Source organism: Ranitomeya variabilis, chromosome 8, assembly GCF_051348905.1.
Source record: "Ranitomeya variabilis isolate aRanVar5 chromosome 8, aRanVar5.hap1, whole genome shotgun sequence".
In the NCBI taxonomy this organism is placed as follows: Eukaryota; Metazoa; Chordata; class Amphibia; order Anura; family Dendrobatidae; genus Ranitomeya; species Ranitomeya variabilis.
In genome coordinates, this window is record NC_135239.1 from 146,511,540 (window position 1) to 146,538,627 (window position 27,088).

At 43.8% G+C, this 27,088-nt stretch overlaps 1 protein-coding gene across 3 annotated transcripts in view; it reads left to right on the forward strand.

The window, feature by feature from the left end:
* The window catches only part of GUCY2C (guanylate cyclase 2C), a 1,047,636-nt gene that overhangs the window by 858,230 nt on the left and 162,318 nt on the right, over positions 1–27,088 (forward strand). For all 3 annotated transcript variants that reach the window (XM_077277787.1, XM_077277788.1, XM_077277789.1), the window contains one exon: positions 13,865–14,039. In XM_077277787.1, the coding sequence (XP_077133902.1) occupies positions 13,865–14,039 (175 nt within the window). The remainder of the gene's footprint in view (positions 1–13,864; positions 14,040–27,088) is intronic.

A 27,088-nucleotide genomic window follows, 5' to 3' on the forward strand; every position in this document is an offset into this window, starting at 1 on the left:
CCAGATACTCATAGTGCCCATCCCTGGTGTTAAATGCCAGCTTCCATTCGTCCCCCTCACAGATGCGAATCAGGTTATAAGCACCCCGCAGATCTAATTTGGTAAATACCCTTGCTCCCCGTAGCCTATCAAAGAGCTCTGAGATCAGAGGCAACAGGTACTTGTTCTTAACGGTGATGGCGTTAAGACCCCTGTAATCTATGCAAGGACATAATTCTCCGTTCTTCTGCACGAAGAAAAACCCCGCCCCAGCAGGTGACACTGACTTCCTAATGAACCCTCTTGCCATATTCTCCTGGATGTATTGGGACATAGCCTCCGTTTCCGGGAGAGAGAGGGGATAGACCCATCCCTGAGGAGGTTCTGCTCCAGGTAAGAGTTCAATAGGACAGTCATAGGGGCGGTGAGGCGGAAGGGTTTCCGCAGCCTTTTTGGAGAAGACGTCTGCATAGGACCAATAGCACTTGGGAAGGGAAGAGAGATCTGCGGGTATCTCAGTAGTGGAAACCTGAACGCACTCCCTCACACATCTGCCCTTACATGAATCACTCCAACCCAATATCCTCCTAGAGGTCCACTCAATATGTGGGGAGTGGAAACGGAGCCAGGGTATTCCCAGCAGAATCTCGTCCATTCCCTCGGGAAGAACAAGAAGGGAAATAATCTCCTGTGGGAAGAGGACATGGACAACGTGAAAGGGACAGTCTGGTGTGTGATTTGTGAGGGAAGTGTCGACCCATTCACTACTCCAACAGTCACCGGTTTGGCGAGCATCACCAGAGGTATTGCATGGCGCAGAGCAAAAGCAGAGGACAGGAAATTCCCCTCTGCTCCAGAGTCCACACAAAGCTCGACTGTTAGAGTGGATGAGCCTAACGTGATTGTCCCTTTAAAGGACAACTTGGAGGAAAATGCCGCTGTGTCTAGTGAACCTCCTCCAATGGTCAATAGACACGATCGTTTTCCTGACCGCCGTGGACATTTATTGGCATAATGTCCAAGTTGTTGGCAATTTTTACAAATTATGGGTACTCGAGCGGTCTGAGACTTAGGTCCCTCTCGAGAAACCTCCATGGCCTCATGGGTGTCAGACGCCTGAACAGGAGATTATAGAGGACTGGTGAAGGTAGGAGCCAGTCGAAACCTTTGCCTACACTGGGTCCGCTCTAACCTCCACTCATTAAAATGGAGGTCGATGTGGGTAGATATAGAAATGAGCTCCTCCAGTGTGGCGAGAATCTCCCTGGTGGCCATGGCATCCTTCACATGGTCTGCCTGTCCATTCCAGAACACCGGAATTAGGACTTTATCCGGCCACTCCAGCTCTGAGACCAGAGTCCGGAATTGGACGGCGAACTGGCTGACCATGGACGAACCCTGTGTTATTGCCAACAATTGGAGCGCGGTATCGTGGGTAACACGAGGTCCCAAAAAGACCTGTTTCAGAGCGTCCAGGAAGAGAGGAGCACTCTGCACAACACGATCATCACGCTCCCACAGCAACGTTGCCCACTCCAACGCCCTGCCCAACAAAAGGGATAAAATAAATCCCACTTTCGCCCATTCCGTAGGGAAACGCGCAGCCAGGAGCTCAAGATGTAAGGAGCACTGACTCACGAATCCTCGACATAGCTTACTGTCACCAGCAAACTTGTCTGGAAGCGGGAGATGGGACAAAGTCGGAGCAGGTGTGCCAGAGGACAAACTGGCTGCAGCTACACTTGCAGCCTGGACAGCGACTGCGGTAACATCCACAGCTGAGGTTGTGCGTTCAAGAGCCACCAACCTACCCTCCAGCTGCTGGATGTACCGCTGTAGATGCTGATCGTCCGCCATTTATTAGCCAGACCCTGGCGCTAGTATACTGTTAGGACTGGCGGAATGCACCGAGTAAATAGAGAGATAATATTTGGTGCGTTCGCAGTCCGGGCTCCACTGTGCAGGAAAGAACCTGCTGCTGGCAAATGGCGGCACAATATGGCGGTAGAAGCGAACTCTGTTACTTCACAGAGTCGCTATAAAGAACGCACTGTGTCCTGTTTAACTCACAGGTGTACACAGTAACTGCCGAGCAGATAGCAGCTTGTAGTCACGCAGTCAAAGAGGCTAACATACAATCTCCTCACCGGATGAGCCAGTATTCTATTGGCTTATTTCAGCCGGGGCCCTGAAACCATACAAACAATCTCCTCACCGGAGGTGCCGGTATTCTAGTGGCTTATTTCAGCCGGGTCCCTGAATATACACAAGAGTGACCACATTGGCGCAAAACTCATCACATGAATTGATACTAGCGCATGGCCGTGCGGTCATGCGCACCTTTTATAGCTGCAGCAAGTACAGGACCTTCCCAGAAGGACCAATGGGAGGCTGCCACAGATGTTTGAGCACCTTCAGGACCTTCCTAGAGGACCAATGGGTTTTGCTGCTGTATCTAAGCATGTGACCCTTGATCTCCAATGAGAGATCTTACCCTGGGCATGCTCAGAAGGAGAAAAGTGGGACTTAGTCCCAAAAACATCTGCTCGCCGCTGCCCAGTACTGGCCACAATGGCAGAAGCTGGAAATGCAGCAGTAACCCTCTGCACAGAGTCAGACTGAGCACGATGCTGGGACCGACGCCTCCGCTGAGCAGGCTCCACTGCGGCAGGAGAAAAATGGGAGACCGCAGCTGAGATGGCTCGAGATTCCCCCTGTGCAGAGGCGGGAACTCTACCCCCAACACACCTCTCAATTAATTCATCTAGGGGTGCCGTGATCATACTGACACCACGGGTGTATCACGGAATTTTATACCATTGGGCAGTGAAGAAAAAATAACTACATTTTTACCACCAAAATTTTGTTTCAGTCCCAGATTTCACATTTTCACACAAGAAGTGGGTAAAAATGGCACCAAAATCCACAAAAATGACAATACCCCATATGTGGCTCTACAGTACTACTTAGCCATACGGAGAGACTCGGGAGGAATGTAGTGCTATTTCCCACCTGGAGCACAGATTTTCCTAGAACAGTATGCGGACTCAAACAGAGCCCCTAATTGCTAGAAGAGCAGAATCCCCCTAAGGCCGGGGACACACTTAACGTATAAAAAAACGGTCCGTTTTTCACGGCCGAGAATCGCACAAATGTTTCAAAAACAGTGATCCGTGTGCAGTGCGAGGATGCGATTTCCTCGCATCAAATGATCCGTGTGACATCCGTGTGACATCCGTATGGCATCCGTATGCCGAGATTTTCTCGCAAGCTTGCAAAACCGACATCTAATGGATTTATGTGCTCAAATGTTCGGGAAAACATATATACAGTATATATATATATATAGAGATATGTCATTGAGACACATATATATTCTGTATTTATATTTCATTCAGCGCGATATCTGTGAACAGCCGGTAATTCAATTGCCGGCTTTGCATTTCTCCTGCCTAAACCCGACAGGATATGAGACATGGTTTACATACAGTAAACCATCTCATATCCCCCTTTTTTTTGCATATTCCACACTACTAATGTTAGTAGTGTGTATGTGCAAAATTTCAGCGCTGTAGCTGCTAAAATAAAGGGTTAAATGGCGGAAAAAATTGGCGTGGGCTCCCGTGCAATTTTCTCCACCAGAGTGGTAAAGCCAGTGACTGAGGGCAGATATTAATAGCCAGGAGAGGGTCCATGGTTATTGCCCCCCCCCCCGTGGCTAAAAACATCTGCCCCCAGCCACCCCAGAAAAGGCACATCTGGAAGATGCGCTTGTTCTGGCACTTGGCCACTCTCTTCCCACTCCCTGTAGCGGTGGGATATGGGGTAATGAAGGGTTAATGCCACCTTGCTATTGTAAGGTGACATTAAGCCAGATTAATAATGGAGAGGCGTCAATTATGACACCTATCCATTATTAATCCAATTGTTTGAAAGGGTTAAAAAACACACACACACACATTATTAAAAATTATTTTAATGAAATAAACACAGCGGTTGTTTCAGTATTTTATTGCTCTCTCAATCCATCAGCAACACCCTCGCTTGGAAAAATAATAAACGCACAAGATACATACCCTCAGCTGAACCGTCACGTCCCACGAGGTAATCCATGATCTGAAGGGGTTAAAATATTTTACAAGCAGGAGCCCTGCAAATGCAGCTGTGCTCCGTGCCTGTAATCCCCGGCGAATGAATGAAATGTAGGTCATTGAGCTACATTTCCTACAGTCGCAGTGATGCGCCCCCTGGTGGATGTCCTCATATGACCTGGAGCGTGGGAAAAAGTTCCCAGGCTGCAGTTCATGAGAACATCCAGCAGGGGCGCATCACCGCGACTCAATGTAAGTATAGATCACTGCTTTCCTTTCAGCACCCGGGGGATTACAGGCACGAGCGAGTGGTTTATCGCAGCTCGTGCCTGTAATATTAGTTAACCCCTTCAGATGGATTACCTCGTTGGACGTGATAGGACATCAGAAGGTATGTATCTTGTGCGTTTATTATTTTGCCAAGCGAGGGTGTTGCTGATGGATTGAGAGAGCAATAAATTATTAAAACAACCGCTGTGTTTATTTCATTAAAATACTTTTAAATCATGTGTGTGTGTGTTTTTTAACCCTTTCATACAATTGGATTAATAATGGATAGGTGACATAATTGACGCCTCTCCATTATTAATCTGGCTTAATGTCACCTTACAATAGCAAGGTGGCATTAACCCTTCATTACCCCATATCCCACCGCTACAGGGAGTGGGAAGAGAGTGGCCAAGTGCCAGAATAGGCGCATCTTCCAGATGTGCCTTTTCTGGGGTGGCTGGGGGCAGATGTTTTTAGCCACGGGGGGGCCAATAACCATGGACCCTCTCCTGGCTATTAATATCTGCCCTCAGTTACTGGCTTTACCACTCTGGTGGAGAAAATTGCGCGGGAGCCCACGCCAATTTTTTCCGCCATTTAACCCTTTATTTTAGCAGCTACAGCGCTGAAATTTTGCACATACACACTACTAACATTAGTAGTGTGGAATATGCAAAAAAAGGGGGATATAAGATGGTTTACTATATGTAAACCATGTCTCATATCATGTCGGGTTTGTGCAGGAGAAATGAAAAGCCGGCAATTGAATTACCGGCTTTTCTATAGAACACCGCTGCGTATTTCTCGCAATGCACACGCATGGTCCGTGTGTAATCCGATTTTTTCTCGCACCCATAGACTTGCATTGGCGAGTCTCGGCCGAGATACGCTGACAATCGCAGCCTGCTGCGAGTTCCCTCGGATCCGAAATACGGTGGAGAAAATATCAGATGATGGGAGCTGGACCATAGATTAACATTGGGCCGAGTGCTATGCGATTTTTTATCGCATAGCACTCGTCCGTATTACGGTCTAGTGTGACCCCGGCCTAAAAGTGACCCCTTTTTGGAAACTATACCCCTTGGGGAATTTCTCTACAGGTGTAGTGACGATTTTGACTCCATGCGTATTTTCCAGAAACAAGCAGCAATGAATGTTGCCAAAGTGAAATTTGCAAACTGCCTTTGTAGTGACCAGTACTCTATAGTGACCAGTACGTTGCAGTTACCAGAATGTTATGCCCAGCTGGTGCTTCGTGAGGCATGCACCCATAAGTTAGGCAGACTCTCATCACTTAAAAAATGCCAAACATTGACACAATATGTGGTTTAGGTACACTGTGGAGCTCAGAAGGGAGGGGGCATTTGGATTTGAGAGCAGAGAATTTGCTGAATTTCTTTTGGCAGATGTGGAGAAATTTCACTTTTCCAGAGCCTTTCTACCACCAGTAACGTGGAAGCCCTCTATATTTCCATTAACAGGTGACAGACATCAGTGGGGACTTGATTTTTTTGTGGATTGAGCTGAAATGTTTATTGGGAACATTTTACATAATGTTTTGGATCACAGTTATCTGGCCCTCTACACTGACCACTTACTTTTGGGTTTCCATCTAAATCTCTCAGTGACGTGATTCAGATGAAACCCCCGAGGGATCCATTCACTGTAATGAGGCATCAGAGTTACTCTGGACTCCATCTGGCCTCTGTTCAGTGATTCCCTTCTTTTCAGAAGTGCACAAAACTGTGGTCCACGGCACTTTTATGCAAAATTAAAATGAAAGACACCGCCGGATCACAGGTCAGACAGCGTCCACAGTGCCTCCATCTGCCTCATTATAGGGAATCTTCCACCAGAGATTCCATCTGAATCATGTATTTCAGAGTTTTGCACAGAAACCCCGATGCAAGCGCTCAGCGCAGAGCGTAGGATAAATGTGCGCCGCTCCTTACTGCGATCTTTGGGAGCCAGAATGAAAAAATCAACAGCAGGTGAAGAATTTGTTTTATTTATTTTTTATTCTGTTCCTCGTGCAGTATAAGTAATTAGGCGACTTTATTCTTCGGGCCAGTGCTATTACAGAGATACTAGATTTATATCGGGTTTTTATGTTTGTCTGCTGTCACACACTAAAATACGCTGTTTATTGCAAAAAAGTAGTTTTTGCATCAACATATTTTGAGAGCTATAATTTTTCCATATTTTAGCCCACAGAGTCCTGTGAGGGCTTTTTTTTTTGCGGGACGAGTTTGTGTTTTTATTGGTACAACTTTCGAGCACATGACTTTTTTTGATCGCTTTCTATTACAATTTTTGGGAGACAGAATGAACAAGAAACAGCAATTCAGGAAATTTGTATTTGGGGGTTTATGTCAATCCGTGTGTGGTAAAATTGATAAGGCCGTTTTATTCTTCTGGTCACTACGATTACAGCGATACCTCATTTAGATTTTTTTATGTTTTGGTGCTTTTACACAATAAAAACGATTTTATAGACAAAATAATTATTTTTGCATCGCTTTATTGTGAGAGATATAACTTTTTTTTATTTTTCAGCTGATGTAGCTGTATGCAGGTTGTTTTTTGCGGGACAAGATGATGTTTTCAGCAGTACCATGTATATTTATATCTGTCTTTTTTATCGCATTTTATTCTGCTTTTTATTCAGTGGTATGATGATAAAGCATTGTTTTTGCCTTGTTTTTTATTTATTTTTTTATGGTGTTCACTGTAAGGGGATAACTAGTGGGACAATTTTATAAGTCGGGTCATTGCGGACGTGGTGATACCAAATATGTGTACTTTAATTGTTTATAATTTTTTTTTTCATTCAAATATTTATTTATAGATACAATATCTTTTGATGTTTTTATTATTATTTTTGATTTTTGTAAAATATTTTTGCAATTATTTTTAAAAAATACCTGTTTTTAAACTTTTTAACTTAGTCTTTCTATGGTACAATCATTTTTTGCAGGCTGAACGCTTCTACAGCATGGGGATGCAGCAGCATCCCCATTCTGTATAAACTGTCAGCTCTGCACTGACAGAAAAATGTGCTGATCATGCACTGTGAATGATCAGCACGTTTCCTAGCTCTGGTGACCCGGATATTGTCATGACGGCATCGAGTCACCATGGTAACGATCAGGACCCCGCCTCATGGCATGTGGTCTCTGATCAAAACCCACAAGGGCTGTCAGCCCTCTGCATGCTCCCAGAATGCTGTGATCTCTTTTTATCACAGCATTTCGGGATTAAAGTGCTGGGAGCGGTCTGTGACTGCTCCTGGCACTTAGTGCCGGGTGTCAGCTGTCAGAATCAGTTGATACCTGGTGGCGATCACCCGCACACCACCCGTGTGCGCGGGTGATCACGCAGATGTAATAATCCATCCCAGGTCAGATAGGCCCAGGGCACATGGATGGATTATTACGTCTGATGTCAGAAAGGGGTTAAACACACTTCTGTTATTTTGCACATAACTGTATAGGCCCTTTGCAGTCCAATAGCTCATAGTACTGCACAATTCAACCTCCTTTGGAGATGGCAGTGGGTCCCCTTACCTCTTGGGTCCTGGGTTAAGATTTTTACATACATCTGACCCTGGCTTAAAGTTTTTGTTTCTGTTCACATGTCTCTGTGTTTTTGTGAACAAAGGTCTACAAAAAAAGATTGAAACATGTCCATTTATTGATCCATAAGGATCAAAATCACCAATACAAGTCTATGGGTCCATGAAAATCACTGACAATACTCAGAAGACATCCGTGTGCCATCAATATGTTGTCCATTTTTAACATTGTAGTTTATATTTTAGCATATGAGAAAATCACTGATGAAGCACTGAAAATAAATACTGATACATTGACCAAACACTTATTAAAATTGGTCTGTTTTTTGCATACAAGACAAATCACTAATGTTTGAAATTATTAACAAGCTGTAAATTTTAACAACTGCTTCACATCTGCATGGAAAAAAATAAGCAACGTGCAGGAGATTTTAGAACTATCATTCACTTTGATGGGACAATAATGGTTCATTCAGATATCCATGCAAATTGGTCATTGCACGGACCGCTTAGGCCGGGGTCACACTAGACCGTAATACGGACGAGTGCAATGCGATAAAAAATCGCATTGCGCTCGTCCCAATGTAAATCTATGGTGCAGCTCCCATCATCCGATATTTTCTCCGCCGTATTCAGGATCCGAGTGAAATCGCAGCATGCTGCGATTGTCAGCGTATCTCGGCCGAGACTCGCCAATGCAAGTCTATGGGTGCGAGAAAAAATCGGATTACACACGGACCATGCTTGTGCATTGCGAGAAATACGCACCGGTGTTAGAGAAAAGCCGGTAATTCAATTGCCGGCTTTTCACTTCTCCTTCACAAACCCGACAGGATATGAGACATGGTTTACATACAGTAAACCATCTCATATCCCTTTTTTTTTTGCATATTCCACACTACTAATGTTAGTAGTGTGTATGTGCAAATTTTGGGCGCTGTAGCTGCTAAAATAAAGGGTTAAATGGCGGAAAAAATTGGCGTGGGCTCCCGCGCACTTTTCTCCGCCAGAGTGGTAAGCCAGTGACTGAGGGCAGATATTAATAGCCTAGAGAGGGTCCATGGTTATTGGCCCCCCTGGCTACAAACATCTGCCCCCAGCCACCCCAGGAAAGGCACATCTGGAAGATGCGCCTATTCTGGCACTTGGCCACTCTCTTCCCACTCCCGTGTAGTGGTGGGATATGGGGTAATGAAGGGTTAATGTCACCTTGCTATTGTAAGGTGACATTAAGCCAGATTAATAATGGAGAGGCGTCAATTATGTCACCTATCCATTATTAATCCAATTGTATGAAAGGGTTAAAAAAACACACACACATTATTAAAAAGTATTTTAATGAAATAAACACACAGGTTGTTTTAATATTTTATTGCTCTCTCAATCCACCTGAAGACCCTCGCTCTGCAAAATAATAAAACAACAATATACATACCTTCTGTTGATCTGTCACGTCCCACGAAGTAAATCCATCTGAAGGGGTTAAATCATTTTACAGGCAGGAGCTGTGCTAAAGCACTCGCTCGTGCCTGTAAACCCCGGGTGCTGAAAGGAAAGCTGGGTGATCTGTACTTACATTGAGTTGCGGTGAGGCGCCCTCTGCTGGATGAACTCATATGAACTCGAGCGTGGGAACTTTTCCAAGGCTCCAGTTCATGAGTTCATCCAGCAGAGGGCGCCTCACCGCCACCATGTCTCGTATCCTGTCGGGTTTGGGAAGGAGAGATGAAAAGCCGGCAATTGAATTACCGGCTTTTCACATATATCGCGCTGAATTAAATATAAATACAGAATATATATATATGTGTCTCAATGACATATATATATATATACTGTATATATGTTTTAACGAACATTTGAGCACATAAATGCATTAGATGTCGGTTTTGCAAGCCTGCGAGAAAATCTCGGCATACGAATGCCATACGGATGTCACACGGATGTCAAAAGGATCATTTGATGCGAGGAAATCGCATCCTCGCACTGCACACGGATCACTGTTTTGGAAACATTTGTGCGATTCTCGTCCGTGAAAAACGGACCGTTTTTTTAAACGTTGTGTTTGTCCCCTGCCTTATGCACAGACTGACAGTGGTCGGTGACAGACTCATAGAAAAACACAAAGCTATCATGCTCCAGTCCATGTATTGCTGTCTGATCTCAGACCGATCTGCATTTATGTTTAATGAGTCTTAACCCCTTAACGACCACTGATACTCCTTTCAAAGGTGGCAGGTAAGGGTACTTATTTCTCAGTGCTGCTTTTTAACGGCGCTGAGAAATAAGGGTATAGCGCCCCCCAGTATAGGAAAATCTCCGGGGTCTCAGCTACCCCGGTAGTCGAGAACATGATTCGGATTTGTTTTTACCGTCCCCAGTCTAGTGATCACCTTTATTCGTCGAATAACAGCGAACGCAAAAAAAAAGTCAGATGTCCAATTTATTTCGCTCTCCTCTAGCATACCAGAGGAGAGAGACGTGGGGTCTCCCAAGCCCCCTCCAATACCTTAGCTTTCCTGGACTCTCCGGCTCCATCCCCCAGAATGCAGCAGGCAGGATTTGCACCAGGGTGCAGCAAACAGGATTTGTACTGGTGTTGATCCTTACACAACATGCGTGTGCCCTAAGGACATGGCTAGAGGACCGGGTGGAAGCATGCAGAGCATGGGGAAGGGAAGAATGGTCTGCAGCACGGGTGAGTGAAGTGACACACCAGAGACCCTGCCTGTCAGAGCAGGGATCTGGCGTGGTGCTAACAGCTTTTAACTAGGGTTGAGCGAAACGGGTCGGCCATTTTCAGAAGTCGCCGACTTTTGGCAAAGTCGGGTTTCATGAAACCCGACCCGACCCCTGTGTGGGGTCGGCCATGAGGTCGGCGATCTTCTGAATCTGGTATCGGAATTCCGATACCGAGTTCCGATATGTTTGCGATATCGGGAATCTGGTATCGGAATCCATATTTAAGTGTAAAATAAAGAATCAAAATAAAAAATATTGATATACTCACCCTCTGACGCGCCCTGGTTGTAACCGCCAGCTTCCATTCATAAGAATGAGTGCTTGAAAGTCCTTAGATGACGTCGCGGCCTGTGATTGGTCACGGAGCGGTCACGTGACCGCAACGCGACCAATCACAAGCCGCGACGTCATCTAAGGGCTTTCAAGCGCTTGAAAGACCTTAGATGACGTCACGGCTTGTGATTGGTCGCTTTGCGGTCACGTGACCGCTCCGCGACCAATCACAGGCCGCGACGTCATCTAAGGACTTTCAAGCGCTCATTCTTATGAACGGAAGCTGGCGGTTACAACCAGGGCGCGTCCGAGGGTGAGTATATCAATATTTTTTATTTTGTTTCTTTATTTTACACATTAATATGGATCCCAGGGCCTGAAGGAGAGTTTCCTCTCCTTCAGACCCTGGGAACCATAGTATCCCATTGCACTGCATTGGGTTTCGTGTTTCGGCCGACCCCGACCCCGACTTTTTTATAGGATCGGCCGATTTCACTCGACCCGACTTTTGAGAAAGTCGGGTTTCGTGAAACCCGACCCGATCCTATAAAAATAAAAGTCGCTCAACCCTACTTTTAACCCTTATAACTTCCTAACAAAAAAAATTATGCTTCCAAAATTGAGCTTATGTAAAATAGACATGTGGGAAATGTTATTTATTAACTATTTTGTGTGACACAAATCTCTGCTTTAAGGGCATAAAAATTAAAAGTTTGAAAATAGCAAAATTTTCTAAATTTTTGCCAAATTTCCATTTTTTTCATAAATAAAAGCAAGTCATATCGAAGAAATTTTACCACTAACATGAAGTACAATATGTCACGAAAAAATGTTCTCAGAATCAAAGGGATATGCTGAAGCGTTCCAGAGCTATAACTACATAAATTGACAGTGGTCAGAATTGTAAAAATTGGCCTGGTCATTAAGGACCAAATTGGCTCTATCACTAAAGGGTTAAATGCTTTTTTTGCCACCATTTTTCTACATGTTTTTTTCTGTGAAAAACAAGGCAAAAATGTGACGTGAACATAGCTTTAGGCCGGTGTCACACTTGTGAGTGTGATGCGAGAAACTCGCCCGAGTCTCTCGCATCAATACCCGGCGCTTCCGGCACTCGGGGCTGGAGTGTGCGGCTGCATGAATTTCAGGTATTGATGCGAGAGACTCGCATCACACTCGCAAGTGTGAACCAGGCCTTAGACTGCATGTAAATGGATCACCCCCACGTTAGGGCAATGGGGTACTCGGTACCGGGTCCTTCGGTTCGGGGGAATGTCACGGTGGCTGACCCGGTCCGTGGCCCTAGGGACGTCCGTATTCAAAGGGAAAGGTCTTTAAAGGGATAATGTTCGTGACACCACCTGTGGTATTCGGTCAGGGTGACCGATGCTGCATAGGGGTCCGCTGGGGTGATGTGATGGCAGCTAGATGGTATACCTTCCCACAGGTGAAGTGTATCCCCAGGGCTTCCCAGAAGTGAAGATGGTGATGGTGGATGATGTAAGGCGCAGGGAATAACGAGGACACAAGGTTGCAGTCTCTTTACCTTTTACTGAAGACTTCAGCATCCACAGTCCAGGGTACAGACCACAGGGTAGGCAGAGTCCAGCCGGTCTGAAGGCAAATCCAGAGTTCCCTTATCCAGGTGGAAATCAGTAGCCTTCCTCTAGCACCTGTGTGTTGTAGTACCTCCCTGCTGAGCTTCTCGGTAAGGTCCTCACAACCCTTGTAGATGTTCTAGATATTATTTTTTCCTCTCTGTCCCCCAGATGGTATGCATAGGACAAACCCGTATGACTGATGGCCTGAGACTTGTTTATAGGGACCCTAGAGACGCCCCGACCCCCACAAGTTGCCACCATGTCTTCCTAGGTATTAAGGTCGGGCAGCCAACTTGGAATTGACTGTACTGCCGGTCTCTGGAGCAAGGCTTGGAGACTGTTGCTCCCTCGGTGTTCCGGCCACCGGCTACGCGCCTCAGAAGGAGGCAGCCTATTTCAGGGCAGAACTCCTTCTGGTGATATCTCCTTGTGCTATGACTTCGTTTCTCACCCTCTACAACACAATTCTCTTCGTGTCTTTTCTTAGGATGCTGCCGCACGTGGGGCAGGCGCAGCTTCGTGTCTTTCTGTCTTGCTAAGCCTCTGACAGGATCCCACCCCTGTCAGGGACCCTTTGACAGGCTGTTCCTCCTTTTCCCCCTGTCTACCTGACAGGTCTTGCCTGGGCAAAGCCCAGCCAGCTTCTCTCTAACTTTCTATCCAGCCCACCAGTTTTACCCTTCTGTGAGGAGTGCCCTAGTAAATAGGAGCAAGGCTCCCCCTGGTGGTCTGGAGTGTGATGTGTGGTGTATGGTTTGTGATACCTGGTAGGAAGATCTCCTTTATTGCCATAAGACGTAATATCACTCCCCCTGGTGGAAGAATGGAAGAATGATATCACTGCAACGACCAGGACTCTGGGGCGCTGCATAAACATTTATTTACATTTTTTCTTTTGACAAATGCAGACCGTTTTATTCCCATGTGTCATCTGTTTTGCTCCCGCTTTGATCCATTTTTCTTTTATGCATTTTTGCAACATGAAAGAGGTAAAGTGTTTTTTTCTGTTGACTCTTAGCAGTGGGTCAGTTAAAAATAATTGAGAAATGCATGGCTTTATTATTCATTCATTTTTTTTAAAGTGCGCTATAGATTTTAATGGTTGAATCTGTTCTGCAAAAATAAATCAGAATAGGACATGCACTGATTTTAATATAATTGATACAAGGATCCATTAAAACAAGGCATGTGTGAATGGTTAATTTAAACTCAACTTGTCTGCGTACTCTCCATTTTAACATCACATTAGCAATCGGATGGGAAAAACATATGTGTGAATGTAACCTAAAGAGGTAATAAGCATTATTCTGTAACCTAAATGTTTATGTCATCCTAAGGTTGAAACAATTGGAGATGCTTATATGGTGGTCAGTGGTCTCCCTAATCGAAATGGAAATCGACATGCAATAGATATATGTAGAATGGCTTTGGATATTCTTAGTTTTATGGGTTCTTTTGAATTGAACCATTTGCCTGGATTGCCTGTATGGATCCGGATTGGAATTCACTCAGGTATGCAATTAACCTGTTCAAAATAATGTGGCTTGTGAAAGTATTCACCCTTTGTCATTTTACATATTTTGCTTCCTCACATTATATGCCTTCAACTGTGAACATTGTTTTTTTTATTGTGAAGCAAACAGCAAATAGGAGAAAATAACTGAAATCTTTAGTGTGCATAACTATTAACCCCCCTAAAGTCAGTACTTTGTAGAGCCTCCTTTTGTGGCAATTACGCTGCATGTTGTTATGGATGAGTCTTTATGAGATCTCACACCATTCTTATTGAAAAAATAACTAAGTATGGAATGGACAAGGCAACTGTTAGGTGGATTCATAACTGGCTTAGTGATCGGACCCAAAGAGTGGTAGTAAATGGCTGCACATCCAGTTGGAAGAATGTCTCAAGTAGGGTACCACAGGGTTCTGTCCTGGGCCCTGTATTGTTCAACATCTGTATCAATGATTTAGATGAAGGAATTGAGGGTACACTGATTAAATTTGCTGATGACACAAAGCTAGGAGGGATAGCTAAAACTAGAGATACATAAATAAACTGGAGCAGTGGGCAGCAACTAACAGCATGGTTTTTAACAAGGAAAAATGCAAAGTACTACATCTGGGCAATAAAAATGAAAAAAGCATATACAGAATAGGAGGAATAGGTCTAAGCAACAGCACATGTGAAAAAGACTTGGGTATACTAATAGGTCATAAACTGAACATGAGTCAACAGTGTGATGAAGTAGCAAAAAAGTAAAATGCAATTCTGGGATGTATTAACAGAAGTATACAGTCTAGATCTTGCGAAGTCATTATTGCCCTCTACTCCCTTTGGTCAGACCTCATCTGGAATATTGTGTCCAGTTTTGGGCACCACATTTTAAAAAAGACATCAACAAACTGGAGCAAGTTCAGAGAAGAGCGACCAGAATGGAGACCGGTCTACAAACCATGTCCTATGAGGAACGGTTACAGGATTTTGGAATGTTTAGTTGGAAAAAAGAAGACTGAGAGGAGACTTAATAGCTGTCTTCAAATATCTCAAGGGCTGTCACATTGTAGAAGGATAATCTTTATTCTCATTTGCTCAAGGAAAGACTAGAAGCAATGGGTTGAAACTGAATGGGAGGATACACAGATTAGATATTAGAAAAACTTTTTGACAGGCCGGCGTCACACTCAGCGTATGAAAATATGGTCCGTTTATTATGGCCGTAATACACAGAAATGTTCCCAAAATAGTGATCCGTATGTCATCAGTAGGCAGGGTGTGTCAGCGTATTTTGCGCATGGCATCCTCCGTATGTAATCCGTATGGCACCCGTACTGCGATATTTTCTCGCAGGCTTGCAAAACCAACATCTAATGGATTTATGTGCTCAAATGTTCGTTAAAACATATATACAGTATGTATATATATATGTCATTGAGACACATATATATATATTCTGTATTTATATTTAATTCAGCGCGAGATATGTGAAAAGTCGGTAATACAATTGCCGGCTTTTCATTTCTCCTTCCCAAACCTGACAGGATATGAGACATGGTTTACATACAGTAAACCTAAACCATCTCATATCCCTTTTTTTTTGCATATTCCACACTACTAATGTTAGTAGTGTGTATTGCAAAATTTGGGCACTCTAGCTTGTAAAATAAAGGGTTAATTGGCAGAAAAAATTGGCGTGGGCTCCCGCGCAATTTTCTCTGCCAGAGTGGTAAAGCCAGTGACTGAGGGCAGATATTAATAGCCTAGAGAGGGTCCATGGCTATTGGCCCCCCCTGGCTACAAACATCTGCCCCAGCCACCCCAGAAAAGGCGCGTCTGGAAGATGCGCCTATTCTGGCACTTGGCCACTCTCTTCCCATTCCCGTGTGGCGGTGGGATATGGGGTAATGAAGGGTTAATGTCACCTTGCTATTGTAAGGTGACATTAAGCCAGATTAATAATGGAGAGGCGTCAATTATGACACCTATCCATTATTAATCCAAAAGTACGAAATGGTTAATAAAACACACACACATTATTTACAAGTATTTTAATGAAATAAAGACACAGGTTGTTGTAATATTTTATTATACTGGTAATCCACCTGAAGACCCTCGTCCTGTAACAAAGGAAAAATAAAAACTCAACAATATCTCATACCTTCCGACGCTCAGGTCAAGTCCCACGAAGTAAATCCATCTGAAGGGGTTAAATCATTTTACAGCCAGGAGCTGTGCTAAAGTAGTGCTTGTGGCTGTAAAACCGTAAAACCCCTGGGAATGAATGGATTGCAGGGGAATGACCTGTAGTTACCTTGAGTTGCGGTGAGGCGCCCTCTGCTGGATATCCTCATGAACTGGAGCCTGGTAAAAGTTCCCACGCTCGAGTTCATATGAGGACATCCAGCAGAGGGCGCCTCACCACAACTCAAGGCAACTACAGGTCATTCCCCTGCAATCCATTCATTCCTGGGGGTTTTACAGCCTCGAGCACTGCTTTAGCACAGCTCCTGGCTATAAAATGATTTAACCCCTTCAGATGGATTTACTTCGTGGGACTTGACCTGAGCGTCGGAAGGTATGAGATATTGTTGTTTTTTTATTTTTCCTTTGTTACAGAATGAGGGTCATCAGGTGGATTACCAGTATAATAAAATATTACAACAACCTGTGTCTTTATTTCATTAAAATACTTTTAAATAATGTGTGTGTTTTATTAACCATTTCATACTATTGGATTAATAATGGATAGGTGTCATAATTGACGCCTCTCCATTATTAATCTGGCTTAATGTCACCTTACAATAGCAAGGTGACATTAACCCTTCATTACCCCATATCCCACAGCTACACGGGAATGGGAAGAGAGTGGCCAAGTGCCAGAATAGGCGCATCTTCCAGATGTGCCTTTTCTGGGGTGGCTGGGGGCAGATGTTTGAAGCCAGGGGGGCCAATAACCATGGACCCTCTCTAGGCTATTAATATCTGCCCTCAGTCACTGGCTTTACCACTCTGGCGGAGAAAATTGCGCAGGAGCCCACGCCAATTTCTTCCGCGATTTAACCCTTTATTTTACAAGCTACAGTGCCCAAATTTTGCACATACACACTACTAACATTAGTCGTGTGGAATATGCAAAAAAAAAGGGATATGAGATGGTTTACTGTATGTAAACCATGTCTCATATCATGTCGGGTTTGGGAAGGAGAAATGAAAAGCCGGCAATTGAATTACCGGCTTTTCTATAGAACACTGCTGCGTATTTCTCGCAAGTCACACTGCTGGTCCGTGTGTAATCCGTATTTTTCTCGCCCCCATAGACTTTCATTGGCGATTTTTTTTGCGCAATACGGTGACAAACGCAGCATGCTGCGATTTTGTACGGCCGTAGAAGACCGTATAATACAGGTCCGTAAAATACGGCTGATAGGAGCTGGGCCATAGAGAATCATTGGGCCGTGTGTTATGCGTATTTTACGGGTGTATTTTCTGCGCTCATACATCCGTAAAACTCGCCAGTGTGACGTCGGCCTTAGGGTGATCAATGAGTGGAACAGGCTGCCATGAGAGGTGGTGAGTTCTCCTTCCATAGAAGTCTTCAAACAGAGGCTGGACAGACATCTGTCTGGGATGATTTAGTGAATACTGTTTTGAGCAGGGGGTTGGACCAGATGACCCAGGAGGTCCCTTCCAACTCTACCATTCTATGATTCTATAAGCTTTCCACATCTTGCCACTGGTATTTTTGCTCATTCCTCAATGCAAAACTGCTCCAGCTCCTTCCAGTTAGATGGCTTCCTCTGGTGAACAGCAATCTTCAAGTCCAGTGCTTCCCAAATTCCAGTCCTCACGGACCCCCACTAGTCATATTTTCAGGATCTCATTAGTATTGCAAAGGCGAGAGAACTTGTGGCCATTTCTGATGCCTTGATAATAATTCCATCACCTGTGCGATACTAAGGAAATCCTGAAAACATGATCTGTTGGGGACTGTGAGGATTGGAGTTTGGGAAACGCTGTTCAAGTCTGACCATAGATTATCAATTGGATTAAGGTCTGGGCTTTGACTGGGCCGCTCCAAAAGAATTACACGTTTCCCCTTAAACCACTCAGGGGTTACTTTAGCAGTATGCTTTGGGTCATTGTATTGTTGGAAGGTGAACCTCCGTCCCAGTCTCAAATCACTGACAGATTGAAACAGGTTTTACACAACAATATTCCTGTATTTCGCATTATCCATTTTCCCCTCTACTCAGACCATTTTTCCAGTTCCTATTTCCAAAAAACATCCCCACAGCATGATTCTGACATCACCAGGTTTCACTGTTGGGGTGGAGTTCTTGGGGTGATGAGCTTCCTTGGTTGCCAAAAAGTTCAATTTTGGTCTCATCTGACCACAGCACCTTCCTCCATATATTTTAGGAGTCTCTCACATGTCTCTTGGCAAACTCAAAATGAGCCTTCAAATTTTGTGAGTAAGTAAAGGTTTTTTCTGCCATTTTTCCATAAAGATCACCTCTTATCGTGGTCATATGGACAGATGCTCCAGTCTCTGTTTGGGAACTCTGCAGCTCCTTCAGGGTTACCTTTGGTCTCTTTGCTGCCTGTCTGATTAATGTCCTTCTTGCCTGGGCTGAGAGTTTTGGTAGGTGGCCCTTTCTTGGCAGGTTTGTTGTGGTACCATGTTCTTTCCATTTGATGATAATGGATTTGATGGTGCTCTTGAGAATCATCAGAGATTGGGATTGTTTTTTATAACCCAACAATGACGTGTACTTCTAAACAACTTTGTCCCTAACTTGTTTGGAGATCTCATTGGTCTTCATGGTGCTGTTTGGTTAGTGATGCCTCTTGCTTAATGATGTTGCAGCGTCTGTGGCCTTTCAGAAAAGGTAAAGTGTATATACTGACAGACCGTGTGACACAGACTGCACACAGGTGGGCTTTTGGACTTCCTTTCACTAAGCATGTGATTTACGAAGGTAATTGAAATAATCAATTTAGGCGGGCACCACTACTGGGGATCTCTCATCACATGCCATAAAGACGTATAAATACCAAAACAAGAAAGAAGAAGGCATGCATAAAACGGGGATCACCACACAATAAATTTCTGCAAAATCATTAAATTTTATTGAGACAAAGCACTAAACACTGCAAAAAACAGAAAAAAACATTTAAAAATACACACACAGTAAATACAATGACAAATAATAGGGTAATGCCCTAGTCAAAACCCCACACCACAAAATATAGCCTTGTAAAGCTAGCAAGCTCATTAGCTGAAAAATACACAGTATTGCCCTAGAGTATTAAAGTAAAAAGGTTTGTCACAAATCAGTGGGTTCCAAAATATAAACAATAAATAACAGTTCTAAACCTAGTGCTGGCAAATGCATATGCATACAAAGGTAAAGTCAGCCCACCACGATTAATAGAGCCTTTTAGTAAGGACTAACCTTAATCCAGCCTCATAATCGAGGTCAGCTCCAGCAAATGAGCAAAAGCACGTGCCTGCAAGGCAGTAAGCTAAAAGATTCCCATGCCATGTCCCTGTGAGGAGCCATGAGGCGATATGAGATAAGCAAGGAGGGGGATGACCAGGGCACTGAACGCCCAATGCGTGTCGCCAGGAACCCTGGCTTCTTCAGGGGCAATGAGTGCAGTGGAAGTGCAAGCATCATAAATACCTTGGTAATCATCATAGGACAGGAAACAGTGCCTTTACCTCTTTTATGTTACTGCACAGGCGCCTGTAATTTATTGCTAAAATACTTTCTCATTTGCGTCTATATTCGCCCCTCCTTCCTATGGGCACTGTGTTCCGATCTAGCAGCATTTTATCTTGCGCCCTTTGGCGCTTTTTCACTCTATTTGCAGTTCCTCACTCTCGGCCGAGAGTCTCCATAGGCTTATACTGCACTGGCCTTTAGTGCGCACTTTCCAGCTGCTCGGACTCTGGAGTATGGTTGCTCTCATTTTTGTCATGCTACTGCGCATGTGCCGGTGCCTCTGTCATTTCCGGTTTCTCCGGCCGGCTTTAGTGGTGTCTATTACTTTTTTGCCCTTGGACACCAGCTGTTTCCTGTCCTATGATGATTACCAAGGTATTTATGATGCTTGCACTTCCACTGCACTCATTGCCCCTGAAGAAGCCAGGGTTCCTGGCAACACGCGTTGGGCGTTCAGTGCCCTGGTCATCCCCCTCCTTGCTTATCTCATATCGCCTCATGGCTCCTCACAGGGACATGGCATGGGGATCTTTTAGCTCAGGTTGTATCGCTCACCTTAATACTTAGTGCCTTGCAGGCACGTGCTTTTGCTCATTTGCTGGAGCTGACCTCGATCATGAGGCTGGATTAAGGTTAGTCCTTATTAAAAGGCTATATTAGTCGTGGTGGGCTGACTTTACCTTTGTATGCTTACGAAGGTAATTGCTTGCACCAGAAATTTTTAGAGACTTCATAGAAAAAGGAATGAATACATATGCACATGCCAATTCTTAGTTATTTGATCCCATAAATTTAATTTATGCCTTTATTTTTTTTACTTTACTTCTTCAACTTAGACTATTTAACCCCTTAATCCCATATGACGTACTATCCCGTCAAGGTGACCTGGGACTTAATTCCCAGGGCAGGATAGTACGTCATAGCAATCGGGGGAGCGCGGCCGATCAAGGCCGGGTGTCAGCTGACTATAGCAGCTGACATCTGGCACTATGTGCCAGGAGCGGTCACATTAACCCCCGGCACACTGCGATCAAACATGATCACAGCGTTCCGGGGGCATAGGGAAGCATCACGCAGGGAGGGGGCTGCCTGCGTGCTTCCCTGAGACCCTCGGTACAAGACGATGTGCTCACCTCGTACCGAGCATCTCCTCCCTGTAGGCCTCGGATCCAAAATGGCCGCAGGGCTACTTCCGGGTCCTACAGGGAGGTGGCTTACCAAGCGCCTGCTCGGAGCAGGCGCTGGTACGCCAGGAGCAGTGCACGTCAGATCGCTGATCTGACATAGTGCATTGTAAAGTGTCAAATCAGCGATCTGACATTATAACATGATGGCCAAGGCACCCCCCGGGGCAATGTCAATAAGTAAAAAAAAAAATATTTAGATGTGTAAAAAAAAAAAAAATTCCTACATAAAGAAAAAAATATATATTGTTCCCATAAATACATTCCTTTATCTAAATAATAATAAAAAAAATAAAAGTACACATATTTAGTATCGCCGCGTCCGTAACATCCCGACCTATAAAACTGACCCACTAGTTAACCCCTTCAGTGGGGGGTTTCAATGTTTAGGCACATCAGGGGCTCTCCAAACGCAACATGGCGTTCCATTTCAATTCCAGGCAATTTTGCATTGAAAAGTCAGATGGCGCTCCTTCCCTTCCGAGCTCTGCCATGCGCCTAAACAGTGGTTTACCCCCACATATGGGGTATTGGGATACTCAAAACAAATTGTACAACAACTTTTGGTGTCCATTTTCTCCTGTTACCCTTGGTAAAATAAAACAAATTGGAGCTGAAGTAAATTTTTTGTGAAAAAAAATTAAATATTCATTTTTTTTTTAAACATTCCAAAAATTCCTGTGAAACACCTGGGTTAATAAACTTCTTGAATGTGGTTTTGAGCACCTTGAGGGGTGCAGTTTTTAGAATGGTGTCACACTTGGTTATTTTCGATCATATAGAGCCCTCAAAATGACTTCAAATGTGACGTGGTCCCTAAAAAAAAATGGTGTTGTAAAAATGAGAAATTGCTGGTCAACTTTTAACCCTTATATCTCCCTAACAAAAAAAAATTGTTTCCAAAATTGTGCTGATGTAAAGTAGACATGTGGGAAATGTTACTTATTAAGTATTTTGTGTAACATATCTCTGTGATTTAAGGGCATAAAAATTCAAAGTTGGAAAATTGCGAAATTTTCAAAATTTTTGCCAAATTTCCGTTTCTTTCACAAATAAACGCAGGGTAATATCAAAGAAATTTTACCACTGTCATGAAGTACAATATGTCTCGAGAAAACAATGTCAGAATTATCGGGATCCGTTGAAGCGTTCCAGAGTTATAACCTCATAAAGGGACAGTGGTCAGAATTGTAAAAATTGGCCCAGTCATTAACGTGCAAACCACCCTCGGGGCTTAAGGAGTTAATGCTGATGCATCACACAGAAATCGGGTAACAAAAATATTTAAACACAGGTTGTAATGTAACAAAATAGGTAAAAAGTCCAGGGGGTGAATACTTTCATAAGCCACCATACCTAGAATTTTAGATGTTCTCTTTTGTACCATAAAATGTAAATGGAAACCTTTCTCTAAGGCTACTTTCACACTAGCGTCGTACTCGGCCCGTCGCAGAGCGTCGGGCCGACGTACCGACGCTAGCATTGTATACGCCGCACAACGGGGGCAGCGGATGCATTTTTCCAGCGCATCCGCCGCCCCATTGTGAGGTGCGGGGAGGTGGGGGCGGAGTTCTGGCTGCGCATGCGCGGTCGGAAATGGCGGTCCATCGGCCGCAAAAAACGTTACAAGCAACGTTTTTTGCAGCCGACGGTCTGCCACAACACGGCGCAACCGTCGCACGACGGTTGCGACGTGTGTCAATGCGTCGCAAATGCGTCGCTAATGTTAGTCAATGGGAAAAAAATGCATCCTGCAAGCACTTTTGCAGGATGCGTTTTTTTGCCAAAACGACGCATTGCGACGTATTGAAAAAAACGCTAGTGTGAAAGTAACCTAACATTTTATAAATGTTGCTAAATGTATTTTGTTTTTTGCAGTTGTTATGTCGGATGATGTAAAGTCTCTCATGTATACTTTGTTATAACTTATGAGAGATAGAAAACTTATGCACACACCTTAATGTTTATTCACACACCGTGGTATAAATCGCATATAACGGTATTGAATAAACTGCATGCGATCTTTACCGAGATTTTGATGTAGATTTGCAATCCATTAATTGACACATTTTCATAAGTGAAACTTATCAAATAAATATCAGAAATGCATATCCCAATGATCCTCATGCAATAGGATGGAATAAATTGGCTATGAAATCTGCTATACTGAAAAAAGTCTAAGTCTCATCGTAAGAAGGAGAAGGAAATATGTCATAGACTCACTACCCCTAAAGATCTGGGGGGAAATTCTAATACCGGGAAGATGGTGTCTTTTCTCCTACACTTTCATGAAGGCTCTTTGTCTCATGGTTTGTGAAGTGGATAGATTAAACCTGCTCATGTACAAAAGGCATAATGCAGACCATTCACTGATTTATGATAATTGTGAAGGTTTTATTTAAGTTAATCAGAGACATAGAAGTAAAAGAGGCTTCAAAAGTTAAAATTCCACCAAGTCACTCTGAGCATCCAGCCCAATCAAAGGTTTCACCTCATAGGCTTCTCCTGGGGCTTAGACTACTTTCACATTAGCATCGTGCACTGCACGTCGCAATGCGCCGTTGCGGCGCACCGACGCATACTGTGGAAGCGCCGCACAAAGGGGGCAGCGGATGCTGTTTTTCAATGCATCTGCTGCCCCATTGTGGGGTGTGGGGAGGCGGGGGCGGAGTTCCGGCCGTGCATGCGCGGTCGGAAATGCTGGACACGACGCACCAAAAAACGTTACATGCAACGTTTCGTGGTGGCGACAGTCCAACGCAACATGACATAACCATTGCACGACGGTTGCGACGTGTGGCAATGCGTCGCACTGCGTCGCTAATGCAAGTCAATGGGGAAAAAACGCATCCTGCAAGCACTTTTGCAGGATGCATTTTTTCTACAAAACGACACATAGCGACATGCAGTGCACGACGCTAGTGTGAAAGTAGCCTTAATCAGCAACCTTTCACTTTTTCTTTAAATAGTCACTTGCTGCCAAACAAAAATATTTCAGATAGCATCCATCTGCATACATTCTTGACACACAATGAACATTCTCATTGTATTAATAATATCTGTACATCTACTACATAAATGTTGGTTCATACATATTTTTCCATGAACCACATGACCGACTACAGCCAAGAGAACTGCTTATATTCTAAAGGGATTTATGTATGAAAGGATAATGTTTATGTTCTACCTAAATCCCCTCCTTGTACAGTGTTAGGCCGGCCTCACATTCAGCGTATGTAAATACGGTCCGTTTTTTAAAGCCGTAATACGCAGAAAAGTCCCCAAAATAGTGATCCGTATGTCATCTGTAGGCAGGGTGTGTCAGCGTATTTTGCACATGGCATCCTCCGTATGTAATCCGTATGGCATCCGTACTGCGAGATTTTCTCGCAGGCTTGCAAAACCGACATCTAATGGATTTATGTGCTCAAATGCTCGTTAAAACATATATACAGTCTATATATATATATGTCATTGAGACACATATATATATTCTGTATTTATATTTAATTCAGCGCGATATATGTGAAAAGCCGGTAATTCAATTGCCGGCTTTTCATTTCTCCTTCCCAAACCCGACATGATATGAGACATGGTTTACATACAGTAAACCATCTCATATCCCTTTTTTTTTGCATATTCCACACTACTAATGTTAGTAGTGTGTATGTGCAAAATTTGGGCACTGTAGCTTGTAAAATAAAGGGTTAAATGGCGGAAAAAAATAGCGTGGGCTCCCGCGCAATTTTCTCCACCAGAGCGGTAAAGCCAGTGACTGAGGGCAAATATTAATAGCCTAGAGAGGGTCCATGGTTATTGGCCCCCCCTGGCTACAAACATCTGCCCCCAGCCACCCCAGAAAAGGCGCATCTGGAAGATGCGCCTATTCTGGCACTTGGCCACTCTCTTCCCACTCCCGTGTAGCGGTGGGATATGGGGTAATGAAGGGTTAATGTCACCTTGCTATTGTAAGGTGACATTAAGCCAGGTTAATAATGGAGAGGCATCAATTATGACACCTACCCATTATTAATCCAATAGTATGAAATGGTTAATAAAACACACACACATGATTACAAAGTATTTTAATGAAATAAAGACACAGGTTGTTGTAATATTTTATTAGACTCTTAATCCACCTGAAGACCATCGTTCTGTAACAAAGTTAAATAAACAAACAACAATATACATACCTTCCGTCGTTATGTCCCACGATGTAAATCCATCTGAAGGGGTTAAATCATTTTACAGCCAGGAGCTGTGCTAATGCACTCGCTCGTGCCTGTAAAACCCCGGGTACTGAATGGAAAGCTGGGTGATCTGTAGTTACCTTGAATTGCGATGAGGCGCCCTCTGCTGGATGTCCTCATATGAACTCGAGCGTGGGAACTTTTCCAAGGCTCCAGTTCATGAGGACATCCAGCAGAGGGCGCATCACCGCGACTCAAGGTAACTACAGGTCACCCTGCTTTCCATTCTGTACCCGGGGTTTTTACAGGCACGAGCACTGCTTTAGCAGAGCTCCTGGCTGTAAAATGATTTAACCCCTTCAGATGGATTTACATCATGGGACATAACGACGGAAAGTATGGAATATTGTTGTTTGTTTTTTTAACTTTGTTACAGAACGATGGTCTTCAGGTGGATTAAGAGTCTAATAAAATATTACAACAACATGTGTCTTTATTTCATTAAAATACTTTTTAATCATGTGTGTGTGTTTTATTAACCATTTCGTACTATTGGATTAATAATGGATTGGTATCATAATTGACGCCTCTCCATTATTAATCTGGCTTAATGTCACCTTGCAATAGCAAGGTGACATTAACCCTTCATTACCCCATATCCCACCGCTACACGGGAGTGGGAAGAGAGTGGCCAAGTGCCAGAATAGGCGCATCTTCCAGATGTGCCTTTTCTGGGGTGGCTGGGGGCAGATGTTTGTAGCCAGGGGGGCCAATAACCATGGACCCTCTCTAGGCTCTTAATATCTGCCCTCAGTCATTGGCTTTACCACTCTGGCGGAGAAAATTGCGCGGGAGCCCACGCCAATGTTTTCCGCGATTTAACCCTTTATTTTACAAGCTACAGTGCCCAAATTTTGCACATACACACTACTAACATTAGTAGTGTGGAATATGCAAAAAGAAAAGGGATATGAGATGGTTTACTGTATGTAAACCATGTCTCATATCATGTCGGGTTTGTGAAGGAGAGAGGAAAAGCCGGCTTTTCACTAACACCGCTGCGTATTTCTCGCAAGTCACACTTCTGGTCCGTGTGTAATCCGTATTTTTCTCGCCCCCATAGACTTTCATTGGCGATTTTTTTGCGCAGTACGGTGACAAACGCAGCATGCTGCGATTTTGTACGGCCGTACAAGACCGTATAATACGGATCAGTAAAATACGGCTGATAGGAGCTGGGACATAGGGAATCATTGGGCCGTGTGTTATGCATATTTTACGGACGTAGTTTATGCGCTCATACGTCCGTAAAACTCGCTAGTGTGAGGCCGGCCTCACCCATATACAATCTTCCCACTTTCAAATTCAAATGGAACCACATCATGTCAATATATGCTCAGTCCAATAATGTTGCTAATTACAGAATACTCTCAACATATAACATACTGAAGGTATGCGTGTAATGCATACCATTGTGCCTGAAGGGTTCACAAACTTTCAAAATGTTTCATATTTTTTCATAAATTTGACCTAAAACTACATCAAATTCTCATAAAAGTAGATAAAGAGAACCAAATCAAACAAATGAGTTAAAAATATTATACTATGTCATTTTTTATGGAGAAAAATTGGTCATTATCACATGTGTGACTGGCAAATGTATGTGAACCTGTGCTTTCAGTATCTAGTGTTACCCCCTAGCAATAATTGCACCTAAACATTTCTGGTAATTGTTGATTAGTCCTGCATATCAGCTTGGAAGAATTTTAGCTCATTCCTCCCTAAAACAGCTTCAACTCTGTTACGTTTTGGGGTTTCTCCCATAAACTGATCACTTCAGGTCCTGCCCAGGGCCAGTTTTAGACACAGTGGAGCTGTGGGCAAAACTTAAAAGTGGGGCCCCAAATGTGTGCAATGTGCTTCTGAGAACAATGATTTTTGTTCCAGCATAAACAATATA